At 38.9% G+C, this 12,779-nt stretch overlaps 1 protein-coding gene across 7 annotated transcripts in view; it reads left to right on the top strand.

Moving 5' to 3' along the window:
* The window catches only part of LOC121905113 (NACHT, LRR and PYD domains-containing protein 12-like), a 60,422-nt gene extending 51,207 nt beyond the window's left edge, over positions 1-9,215 (top strand). For 5 of the 7 annotated variants that reach the window (XM_042423106.1, XM_042423108.1, XM_042423107.1 and 2 more), the window contains 7 exons: positions 890-967; positions 1,557-3,339; positions 3,435-3,608; positions 4,964-5,137; positions 5,229-5,402; positions 6,018-6,064; positions 7,993-9,215. In XM_042423106.1, the coding sequence (XP_042279040.1) occupies positions 890-967; positions 1,557-3,339; positions 3,435-3,608; positions 4,964-5,137; positions 5,229-5,402; positions 6,018-6,064; positions 7,993-8,528 (2,966 nt within the window). In that variant the 3' untranslated portion in view covers positions 8,529-9,215. The remainder of the gene's footprint in view (positions 1-889; positions 968-1,556; positions 3,340-3,434; positions 3,609-4,963; positions 5,138-5,228; positions 5,403-6,017; positions 6,065-7,992) is intronic. The other 2 variants (XM_042423110.1, XM_042423111.1) reach the window with 2 other exon arrangements.
* The last annotated feature ends 3,564 nt before the right edge of the window (positions 9,216-12,779 follow it).

Here is a 12,779-nt window from a genome sequence, read left to right as displayed (position 1 = left end):
CAATATTTACAGTTAAAAATGCCTTATTTATCTCAAGCCCCTCAGTTCAGCCTCTGTCTGAAACAGGCCGTTCCTGTCTCTTTAAGGTCCCGCCTCCCAATGAGCCCACTCTGTTCTGACTGGCCAGCCTCAGGAAGCTACCTCCGGCTCCGGAGGCTACGTAAACAAACTATAGTAGCAGGATTTCACTTCTTTTTCTCCTTCTTTACTCAAAATTTCAACTTCTCAAGTACATCTGTACATGTTGGAGCTGAATCAGATCTGAAATATGTGAGCGAGCAATGCAACCTGTGGAACAACTGTAGCAACAAAGGCTACTGAAATGATGGGAATTTTAAGATAAAAGGATAATGATAAATTTGATTAATTCCATAGTGGAGTAGGTAGAATATTTATCACATCTGACAAGACAGACTACTTGGTTGGTTGATTTGAAAATGTTATGTTACTATGAGGACTATATCCTTTTTTTCAGCAGCCTGACAGCATCAAGCTTTCAGCAGAACCCAGACACACTGAAGGTGAGCAATACTGTATATATCAATGGACTAATGATAAAGTAAAAATACATAATGAATCATCTTTTGTTTATTATTATGTTTTTCTATAGCATTAGCTATGTCTAGTGTCATTGCATTAACATAATTTTAAAATAAAACAGTAGTGTGTAATGTCTATATCATTTTCCCTTGGGGATGTAGTATATATTAAAAAAATCTTATAGGTCAATAAAAACTTTGTATTTGTCAGGTATTTGAATCCAAAACCATGGCCTTTCTAAAGCAAGCTGTGAAAGCACATAAGAAGGTCCTTTTTACAAAACACAAAGGACTGTTTGAGGAAGACGAGCAGGAGGATGAACTCCCTGATCCACAGGTTGAGTTTGATGATGAAGCAGCTCTGAAGATTGCCCTCCATGTTTTGAGGAAGATGAACGAGGAGGAACATGCTCACACACTTGAGCAAAGTAAGAGACTTCATGTTATCTTACTAGAGCAGCTGATGTTCAATAAATGTAATACATTAAGTTTTTGTACCAATTCATCCATTTATTAACTTTGGTCCAGTGTGAAACATCTCCACACCTATCAGATAAATTTTCATGAAATTTGGTGCTCCCAGTCAGGGTTCCCAGAGGATGAATGATAAATATTTTAATGATCCTCTGTCCTTTCAATTAATATGACCAACAGGCCAAAATTTCAATTTGTCCAACACGTGACTGAGACCCTGTTACCCTCAGATGCACTTTGCATGCCAATATCCTGAATTCTTTGCAGGCTAATATTTGATTTTGAATTTGGGTTGAGCAAGGGTTTTTTTTTTTTTGCTGATTTGTCTAATTGTCCTCATTAAAAGTATGCCAAATTTGCTATTAGCAGCTCCTGTTTTCACTGAAGCCATGTATGTACAGACAACTATCACTGCATTACTTTGATACTGAAGAAAACTTAAAATCATGATGATTCTCAGACAAGATTTGGAGTTATAAGAAGTGTTATGGTAACATAACAGTTTGGGCTTATTATTGATGTTACATATTTCTGTGCTGTTAGGTTATTATGGAGAACTCGGAATGTATCAACAGAAACTAAAATCTTCTGTGAAGACAAAAAATGAGAACTTGTTGGAAGGGATAAGTGCAGAGCAATGGCCTGTGCCTTTCAGAAAGATTTACACAAAGATCTACCTGAGAGAGGGGGGCAGTGGAGGGAACAACAATGAACATGAAGTGAGACAAATTGAGACGGCCTTCAACAGACGGAAATCTTTGGAAATTCTGATCAAGTGCAAGGAGATCTTCAAGCCTTTACCCAAACAAGAAACACCAATCAGAACAGTGCTCACCATGGGGATAGCAGGCATCGGCAAAACAGTGCTGACTCAGAAGTTCATGCTGGACTGGTCAGAGGGGAAGGCCAATCAAGACATCCAGCTCCTGTTTTCAGTTCCTTTTAGGGAGCTGAATTTGTTTAAAAATGAGAAACAAAGCTTGATGGAGCTCCTGCGTAACTTCTCTCCGGACCTGAAAGAATCTGGAATCAAAGACCTGAAAATGTACAAAGTTCTGTTCATATTGGATAGTCTCGATGAATGCAGACTCCCTCTGAATTTCGAGGGAAATGAGAGATGTTGTGATGCTACACAAGCAGCCTCAGTAGATGCTCTGCTGACAAACCTAATTGCAGGTAACCTGCTACCAGAAGCCAGTCTGTGGATAACTACCCGACCTGCTGCCGCCAGCTGCATCCCTCCAGCGTATGTTGACCGGGTGACTGAGATACGAGGCTTCAACAACCTACAGAAAGAGCAGTACTTCCACAAGAAAATTGAAGATGAAAACTTGGCTAAAAGAGTAATTGCAAACATAAGGTCAGCAAGAAGTCTCTACATCATGTGCCACGTGCCGGTGTTTTGCTGGATTTCTTCTATCGTCCTGGGAAACATGTGTGCCAAAGCAGGAGGAGGAAAAATGCCAAAGACTTTGACTCAGATGTACATCCACTTTCTGGCTCATCAGACCACAAAGAAGCATGTCAAGTACGGCGAGGAGCAAGAACTGGATGCCCAGGGGAATAACAAGGTGATCATGTCACTTGGGAAGTTGGCCTTCCAGCAGCTGGAGAAAGGCAACCTGATCTTCTATGAGGAGGATCTCAGAGACTGTGGTATTGATGTCAAAGAAGCATCTGTGTACTCAGGAGTGTTCACTCAAGTCTTCAGGGAAGAGTTCTGCATGCAGCAAAAAGTCTTCTGCTTTGTACATCTGTCAGTTCAAGAGTTTCTCGCAGCTTTGTATGTCCATGTGATGTATAAGGTGTCTGGTGTAAACCTGATGATCAGCTCTGAACAAATGACCCAAAAAAAGCCTGTATCTGAACTGCACAAAGCTGCAGTGGACAGAGCTTTACAAAGCAACAACGGCCACCTCGATCTCTTCCTGCGTTTCCTCCACGGACTCTCTCTGGAGTCCAGTCGGGCTCTGCTCAGAGGCCTGAAGATACAAGTAGAGACCTGCAACTCCCAAAGTCATGAAGAAACCATCATATACATCAAAGAGAGAATCAGTCAGACTCATCATCCAGAGAAGTACATCAATCTCTTCCACTGTCTGAATGAGTTGAACGACCACTCACTGGTGGAGGAGATCCAGAGCTACATGGAGTCAGACCGAGACTCAGTAATGGACGAGTGCTCTGCAGCTCAGTGGGCAGCTCTGGTCTTTGTGTTGTTGACCTCACCAGAGAAGCCAGAGGAGATCCAGCTCAAGAAATACTGCAGGACAGAAGAAGGCCTTCAGAAGCTCCTACCAGCCATCAAAGCATCCAAATCAGCAATGCAAGTCTCTCTCATCATTCAGTTTCATTTTTAATAATCATCCATTAAGGTTACAAATTTAAATAACAAATTGACTTTGTCTTTCTGTTTATCAGGTTGAATGATTGTAATCTCACTGAAGACTGCTGTAAGGAGCTGTCCTCCACTCTCAGCTCAAACTCTAATGAGCTGAATCATTTAAACCTTAGTGACAACAACTTACAAGACTCAGGAATCAAACTTCTCTGCACTGGACTGAAGAGCCGACACTGCAGACTGAAGACGCTGAGGTGAGTCAAAGCTGCAGCTAACAATAATGTGACTGAACAAAGATTTTGGAAGTCTCCAAAAATCTGACAACTCTGCAACTACAGACAGACTTAACAGTATAGTAATCACATTTTAGATGATGCTTTGCAAGTCATCGTACAAGAACTTGTGGGTTTGGCTAACAAAATATTTTGTTGTGGTAGCAGCAGTTCCACCATTTTGGCCCAAACTGAAATATCTCAACAAATATGTGTTCATTAGCATGAAAGTTTGTAGATTTCCAAGGTCTCCAAAGGATGAATCCAATGTCTTTGGTGATCCTCTAACCTTTCATCTAGCACCTTTTTATGAGGTTTACATTTATCTTGTTTTTTTAGTAACACTAACAAACAGCTATTTGATTGATTATAATTTTGACAAGATTGAGATTCATGTTCCCCACAGGATACATTTATGCAATTTCATTCGTCCATTACAATGGTTTATGACCATACCTGCAAACTAATGACATTCTCATTAGGTCTCATCTCTACTTTCTTTTTAGTGCTAGTTAGTAAATGACAGCATGCTAACAAGCTAAACTATGATAGTAACCAGGTAAACATTACCTGCTAAGCATCATCATGCTGAACTGAAGGAAAACACACTCCTGTTCTTGTGAGGTGATGACTTGCAGGTATATGTCAAAGAAAGAATGTGAATCCTGCTCACTCATATCTCCAGTACAATCATTTATTTTAAAGATTGTGAGATTAAGTACAGAGCTGCTGGCAGGACTGTAGACTCTTTTTCTTGTAGCAATAGTGCGGTTCTTCTTTTTTATCAATTCAGCCATGACTTAGTATAAGTTTAGGCTCTTGTAATATTGTGCTACTGTGTAGCTTTTGCACTCAGTCTAAAGAGGGTTGTCTTCAACTACATAAGATTTAATAGACAAAAAGGGAAACTAAAAAGTAAAGCAAACTTGATACAAAAAGCAAAAGTGTGTCATTCAGATTCTTTATTTCAATATTTTATTTTACTTTTACTTTCCCTTGTTGTCTGTATTTGCTAAAGGTGTTAGTATGAGACATGACAACATTTGACTTTTTGTTTTGACATGACAACCAATATCTAGTACACATTTACTGGTTGACTGTTAAACTCTCTACAACATTTTACTAATAATAGTTACATGTGCAAAATCATACAGAATGACAAAGAAGACTTGACAGTGTAATATAATCCAATACAAGAGCCCTGAAATAAGTGCAGCTTGTAAAGCTTATAATGTTCAGTTTTGACAGGTTTGATTTAACTATGTGATCATTTTAATGTGGTAGTTTTTTGTATCTTTGCATTTGATTTCTTCATTTTGCATTGTTTGTCCCTTCAGGCTGAACCGATGCAGTCTCACCCAGAGATGCTGTGAGGACCTGGCTTCAGTCCTGAGTTGTCCTTCATCACCTCTCAGAGAGCTCGACTTGAGTGACAACAACATCAGAGACTCAGGAGTTCAGCTGCTCTGCAAGGGACTTGGAAATGTGGGCTGTAAACTGGAAACCATCAGGTATCCTTTTAAGCAGACTAGTAATGCAACTTTAATAGTTATGAAGAGTAACAACCAGCTGTTAAAGATGGATTCTGTCACTCTGTCACAGGTTGTCGTTCTGTAACATCACAGAGAAAGGTTGTGGTTTCTTGGCCTCGGCTGTGAAGTCCAACCCGTCCCACCTGGGAGAGCTTGACTTGAGCTACAATCACCTTGGAGGAAGTGGAGTGAAGCTCATCTCTGAAGCTCTGGAGGAAGGACGATGTGAATTTACTAAACTGAGGTAAAGAAAACAGTCTGATGGTTGTTTCTAGGCTGTCGGTCCACCACTTTGATCTAGACTGAAATATCTCAAAAAGTATTGAATGGTTTAAGATGAAATTTTGTACAGCCATTTGTGATCCTCAGAGGAAACATTCAGACAACTTCAGTGATCCTCTGTCAAACTGTTGCGCCACCAGCAGGTGAACATCTTCTGTGAAATATCTCAACCCCTATTAAATGGATTTGCACACAGTTTTGTACAGACATTCATGGCTCCCAGAGGATGTATCCTACTGATTTTGGTAAATTTTTTTTTTTTTTTAATGCTGGCGCCACCATCATGTTGACATTTGTGGTTTTGAGTCAAATATTTCAACAACTATTAGATGGATTGCCATGAAATTTGTTTCACCATCGTCAAGTCAAAATTTTCATTTGTCCCAAACTTTGATTCATGACTAAATATCTCCAAAAGTGAATGACTTCAGCCTCTGTGTGTCTGTGTTTAGTGTTGTTTTTTAATGCTGTGATGTTTTCATGGGTCAAATTAAGAAGTTTGAACAACCTTCAGAGAGGCTTTAATGCCTCTTCTTCAACATAATCCAGACAAAATGTGTTTCTATCTGCTCCACAGAGTCGACCACAATGCAGAACACTGGTTTAAACCAGGACTGAGACGATGTAAGTTTGAATTTTTTATTTGTCAAAAATCTGTTAGACATGGAGTACTATACTTCTGTGTTGAAAATGACAGTGGAGGCCCAAACAACCCCAGTAAAGGCAATTAAGAAAGAAATACCATAAAACCCTGGTGTGTCATTATTACTACAGTTTTGCTCTAGCTAAACTGTGCTAACAGGGCAGGTATCGTAATCAAGTAACATTAAACTTAGTGAAATATTATGACAATAGTCCAACTCAGTGTGAGTCCCGGAGCCGGTGAGAGCAGGAGGTAAGCCAAATGTCAATCACAGCTGTCACTCAACACCAACACGGCAGACATCAAAACTACTATAAGCAGTGGTGGAAAGTAACTAAGTACATTTACTCAAGTACTGTACTTATGTACAATTTTGAGGTACTTGTACTTTACTTGAGTATTTCCATGTGATGCTACTTTGTACTTCCACTCCATTACATTTCAGAGGGAAATATTGTACTTTCTACTCCACTACATTTATTTGACAGCTTTGAAGAAGATTTGACACAATGGATAATATAAAATACAACACATTGTTAAAGATGAAACCAGTGGTTTCAAACCTTTTTGGCTTTTGACGTCTTACAAAAAGCAGTGTGTAGTCAGGGTCACATTTCACATGTCTATGAGTTGTACCGTGTTTCAGCAAAGCATCTCTCACTCCCAGTCAGTCTGCCCCCCCCACCACGCTGTATGTACACACAAAAACACACACACAGACGCTCCTGTTGCTCTGTGACTGCTGGCTGGTGAGAGCCAATCCGCACCGCCCAACTCGCACAAATATGCGTTAATCAACCACCCGGACCTGACCCGACCCACAAACCGCCAACTTTTTTTTTACCAACTGTGTTTTATAAACACCAGTAGGCTCAGGGAGCTGTCACTGGGCAGCAACGCCCTGACATTTTGTTGTGAAATGCATGCTCATTAAGACCTTTGAATTACCAACAGTAGAAACAAACAGGGTAACCTATGTTCTGCTCTCTCTCCGGAGCTTGTTCTCTGCTCCTTTGTTGAGGAAATAATGTGCTGTGTGTGCTCGGGAATGGACAACTTGTCATTGCGGGGGTGTTTTTGTTGTGAAATGTGTAGTGGTTGATGGAAACAGCTAGCTGTTTCATTAGCTAGAGAGGGTGTTGCAGGGTGTTTCTAGTCGGGTTTACCATTTTTGTTGTGTTGTTGTGTAGTTATGCCGGTCGTTTGTTTATGTTAGCGGAGAGAGGCAAGGTACTCGGGAATGTCCAAAAATGTCAATTCCATTGGATTTTTGCGGAAAATCCGGCCCAGGTCCTTCACACAGAAATCAGTCCATAGAACCTTAAAGTAAAGTAAGTTAAGTAAATCTGAATACTTTCTCCACCACTGACTATACTGTAAGTCTTCAAATCGTATTACAGGTAATAAATTCCAAAATGACCACCAGCACACTTATTAGAGGGCTTGAATTTAAAGATTGAGACCTTAATAACTCACTGAAAATAATGATTGACTTAGTATTTCTAAAGAGAAGTTGAGCCTTTTTGAATGGGAATCATTTGGAGCATCTAGTGGCACTTTAAGGTACTCCAGCCTGAAGTCGTGGTTGTATAGACTTGTTATTATGGATCAAACTGCTTTTCTGGCAAGACCCGCCCTACTCTGCCTCCCACTGGCTAGTACCTGTTGCCTTTGTTGCTTGGGTTGGTTAGGTTTAGGCATGAGGAGTGAGACTGGTTAGGATTAGGGTAAGAGTATCAGGGTAAGCCAGTCAGAGACAGAGTAGGGTGGGTCTTGCCAAGAAAAGCAGCGGGATCCATAATAACATGGTATAGATGCCTGCCAGCCAACGAGTAGTAAGTCCCTTCAGTGCCGGTGGTATAAACTGTCAATATAAATGTCTGACTGCTTGACTTCTTCCTGCCATCAGATGCATGTGAGCTCACAGTGGATACAAACTCAACCCACAAACTCCTCATCCTCTCTGAAGGGAACCAAAAAGTTAGCCAGGGTCAAAAGGAGCAGCCGTACCCCGACCACCCGGACAGGTTCGACTACTGGACCCAAGTCCTGTTCCAACAGAGCCTGAAGGGCCGCCACTACTGGGAGGTGGAGTGGGAGGGGAACTGGGCCGGGATGGGAGTGACCTACAAGGACATCCGTCGCAAAGGTCCAGACCATGACTGTGTGATGGGATACAATGGGGTATCTTGGAGTCTTCACTGCTCTGCTCATGACTACCGAGTGCATCATAACTTCAAGACCATCGTCCTTCATGTCCCTCCGGCTGGCTCTAGCAGACTGGCGGTGTATCTGGACTGGGAGGCTGGCATCCTGTCCTTCTACAGAGTGTCTACTAAAGGATTGCTGACACACCTGCACACCTTCCACACCAAATTCACCAAACCGCTCTACCCAGTTTTCAGAGTTTGGGGTGTGGGCTCTTCAATGAGGCTTGTTAAGTGAAACAGCTTAAACAGAAGAAAAAGCTGTTCATTTTTGCTGTTTTACTTTTTACTTGATGGTGTTTAAATCCAAAATACTGTGAAAGAAATATCAAAGGAACATTCCACCAATTCTACACATAAAGATCAGTTTACTTGCTGTTGTCAGTCCTACTCAGCCTATAAAAACTGTTGTATAATCACTTCTGTCAAATCTCAGAAAATAACCCTGATGATGTCATAGTGATGTCATCAGGGTTATCTCAGCCTGGGCTCTGAGACTAAAAATTTATAACGGGAAGATTTGACTGTTTACCAGACAGGGAGGCTCTAATGAAAAACACTATTCAGGTGCATTATGGGAAATGTAGAATCCACTGCGTGACCCTTACTGCTGACTGGATATGTCGGCTTTGCTACTTCAGTTTTCATGATTTTTTGCAATTTTTGTCTTGCAAGTCCAACAACTTTATTAATGAAATTTAATGAAGCAACAAGTTAAACCTGCATTAACTGTTTTTTTGTCCACTAGTTTTCATCAGAAACAAGCAGTGAACACAACACTGACATATCATCACATTTTAAGTTGATATGTTGAACTTGTTAGCGAACAGTTGCTTTATTTCCACATTCAGCAGTTACGGAGCAACATTATCATTCATGTGGAGTCGTGTTTCTGTCCACCTGGTGAATATAAGTCCAATATTCACTCTCTTTTAGCTCTGTTTTTGCTCTCTACCAACTCCTGAGGGAAATATCTGGCTCTTTAGCTGCTAAATGCTCCACTATGTTCACCAGCTAGTCTACAGCTAACTGTGTCTGTTTGCAGTTTGGTGCTGAGCAGGTAGTGTACAGTGGCTTTTTACAGCTTTTTCTCTGAAAACAGCTGCCTGCTGCAGCCCAAAACAACGCTATGTATATTTATAGTTTGATGGTAGATACATTTTGTCTCTGAGCAGTTTACAGCAGGTCCTTTTCTCTCATTTTTCTTTCTCATTTTTCTTTCTCATTCTTACTCAGAACACATTTATATCTGAATATAATCCCGTCCTGGTCTAAACATCAAATGTGAAACAAACATGAAAAGAAAAGGGAAAAGACCACGAGAAAGAAAGAAAAAACTGAAATTTCGACTTTCATAGTTTGCATTAAAACTTTTCCATACTTTTTTTTAGAAATCTACTCTAAAAAATAAAATATAAATAAAATAAAATAGAAACATAATATAACCTTGTTATATTCAATACTGACTCCACACAAAAAGAGGCATTAAATCATGGTTGCGCCATAATTCTTTTAAAAAGTTAAGTCTAATAAACATACCAGAAAGGAAAGTTTAATGTTATAATTCCACATCTGTAGCCTGTTCAACCAGAATAAATTTGTTCTTCACAAACACAAATGGTTGGCTGTTAAATAGAAATGTATTGGTGACATTTTCGCTCCTTAGATACAGTCCTTAACAGTGTTATAAATCTATTATATTCTTAAAGAACAGTTCACAATTTTCAAGTGTGTGTTAAACCAGCAGTCAGGTGTCCATATGAGCAGTGAAAGAGGTTTTCCTCGCTGTAATCATTGCTCCTGTTCATACTGGATATTAAAAGATCCTTCAAATGTGCTTTCAATGGAAGTGATGGAGGCCAAAATCCACAGTGTTTTCACACAGTCATTTAAAAGTTGATGTGAAGCTTATATGAGGCTTCATACAAATATTTTTTAAAATATTTGTTAGTTAGAGGTCTATCTGCAATGAGGTGAAGAGTAAAGTTTTAGCTCAGTAGTCAGCGCAGTTGTCTATGATCTGGGAGACTCCAGTTCGAGACCCAGTTTGGGGACCTCCTTCGTAAGGTAGTTTATTCATGAACACTTATTGTAAAACGTTAATTTTCCAAAATTAAAAGCATAATAAAAGCAAAAACAGGATTTTTAAGCCTCTTTCCACTTTTATTCGAATACAAATACAAATAATTTTGCTGCCTCAACAAATACAGATACAAATACAAATACTGGACTCTCTGCACATCCCTAGTATTTATATTTTTCTTTATTTACACTTTTAGCCTAAACTTAAGACATTTACATTCTAATCTATTAAAACATATTGATAGCTCAGCCATTAACCATTAACATTTTAAATAACTATTTAAAAAATGTTTCAATATTATTTTATATAATGTAATATTATGTAATGTACTGTGTGGTGTAGCCTGACCGGAGTGGCTGGTCACTTGGTAGGAGGCAGACACAGAAAACCTTGTCCAGGTATCACAAGGTGGTTTATTTACAAGAAAAAGTGGCACCATGCTACACATGTAACAAAAAAAGAAGGATCAGCCATTCCACTCCTTGCTCTCCCTGACTTCATCTCTGGCTCTCCCCCTGGCACCACATGTTTCTTTTGTTTGGTTTTGTTGCATTTCTCTTTGGTTTACACCCTACAACATTACACATTCACACATCCACACACCAACACTACTGATCTACTGATTGACCACTTTACACATTAGATTACTATTTTGTTGTAATTTCTTTAAAAATAAATAAAATTGCGTACAACCGTTAGTATTCTCCTGTTTTTGTCACGGCCTAAGAGCCGGGTTGTAACAAATAACATAATTTACTACCACCTCCCCCCCATTATCCAACCCAGTGACATCACTAATGATGTCACCCAGTGTATGAATACAGGACATTATTGGGTGCCTCCTCCTTATGTCTGGAGCACTTGGTGGGTATGCACAGAAAGAAAATGATTAAATTATGAAACGCAGAACCAACCCAATAAACAAACAAACTAAACTTAACAATACTTGTCGGTGTTTTACTTTATCCAAAAATGTTACTGGTATGTGAACTGTAACCAAACATAATGCAAACCGGGAATAGTTTGTGTCTGCAAGTTACAAATTAATGCTGGACCTATGGCTAAACAAACAATTAACAAGCATGGTTAAATTCATAATCTATGTGGCATTTATGGTGAAAATGAGGACAAATGCTGTATTCTCACCCACTTTGTCACATACTGGTAATATTTTTCTATATATATTTCTATCTTTAATGAAGCTAAAAATTGCAGTTTGATAATTACACAGGATCACTTGATAAACTCTGAAGGGGTATAGCAGCGTCCATTTCTGTAACACTACAACATCACTTGATGGCGCTAAAGTGATCATTTTCAGATTCTTCACAAATTGACAAATATTCATCATGATTTCCCAGAAAAGTCATGTTTTCATATTTTATATTTAGTTTGACCAACAGTCCAAAAAAATCCCCAGAGAAATTTAATTTACAATGACATGAAAGGAAAAAAAGACACAATTTTTTATAAATGAATTAAGTTAATTTTGAATTAATCATTTTAGGGTTACTGAGTTTTGGTGTATAATATCCTGTTTCAGGGTGTGAACTACAGGAGAGCCAGGGGGAGCTTGGCTCCTCTTAATAAGACATAAGCTCCCCTGAAAACATGATTTGTGAATTTTTTGGGGGGTCTCTAAAATATTGACAATATACTCTTTTTGCCATGCATTTCTAGATTTCTGCATCTTCATCGTCATGGATCATGTGTAAAATTAGGCTATTATTGATGTATGATTCATTCACTGCACCCCAAATTACAAAATGATTGGCATAAAACACACAGAAACTTTAATGATAGGTTATTGAGTTCCACTCAGTTGACCTGTGATGACTGAAGCTTGATGATACGTTCTAATGATCATCTCTCACCAGATTCAATATATGAGTCTCAAACATTGTATCAGAGTCCACATTTAATACACATGTAATGGCACTATATACTTAAAGCTGTCCAGTTGTGATCGGATCACCCAAGATGCATATTAATGCCAGGTGTAAACAGGGCCATTGGCTATTCTAAAATGTAGTTTTAGATTTTGTCAATTAATATTGTATGTTAGTATGTGTGTTTATATCATCCAATGAGTCTGCTTTAATTAAACTTTTATTCCACTGCCTTTAAGCCCCTAACATCATTCCATAATCTTTGATAACACTAACATCATGTCTAGTACCATTCTGCTTGTTTTTCTCTCAAAATGCTAAAGCCACTATCAAAAATGCAAAAATAGAAATCATGCAATTGTTAAATTGTAGATATTTTTGATTCAAAGAATAAGAGCATTCAGGAGTTGAAACCACCTGTCAATCGACACAAGACCCAGACTCCAGCTTCTCACCCCAGCACATCGAACTCCATATATATATATATATATATATATATATATATATATATACATAT

Source organism: Thunnus maccoyii, chromosome 10 (genome assembly GCF_910596095.1).
Source record: "Thunnus maccoyii chromosome 10, fThuMac1.1, whole genome shotgun sequence".
In the NCBI taxonomy this organism is placed as follows: domain Eukaryota; kingdom Metazoa; phylum Chordata; class Actinopteri; order Scombriformes; family Scombridae; genus Thunnus; species Thunnus maccoyii.
This window is presented reverse-complemented; position numbering and strand designations above follow the sequence as displayed.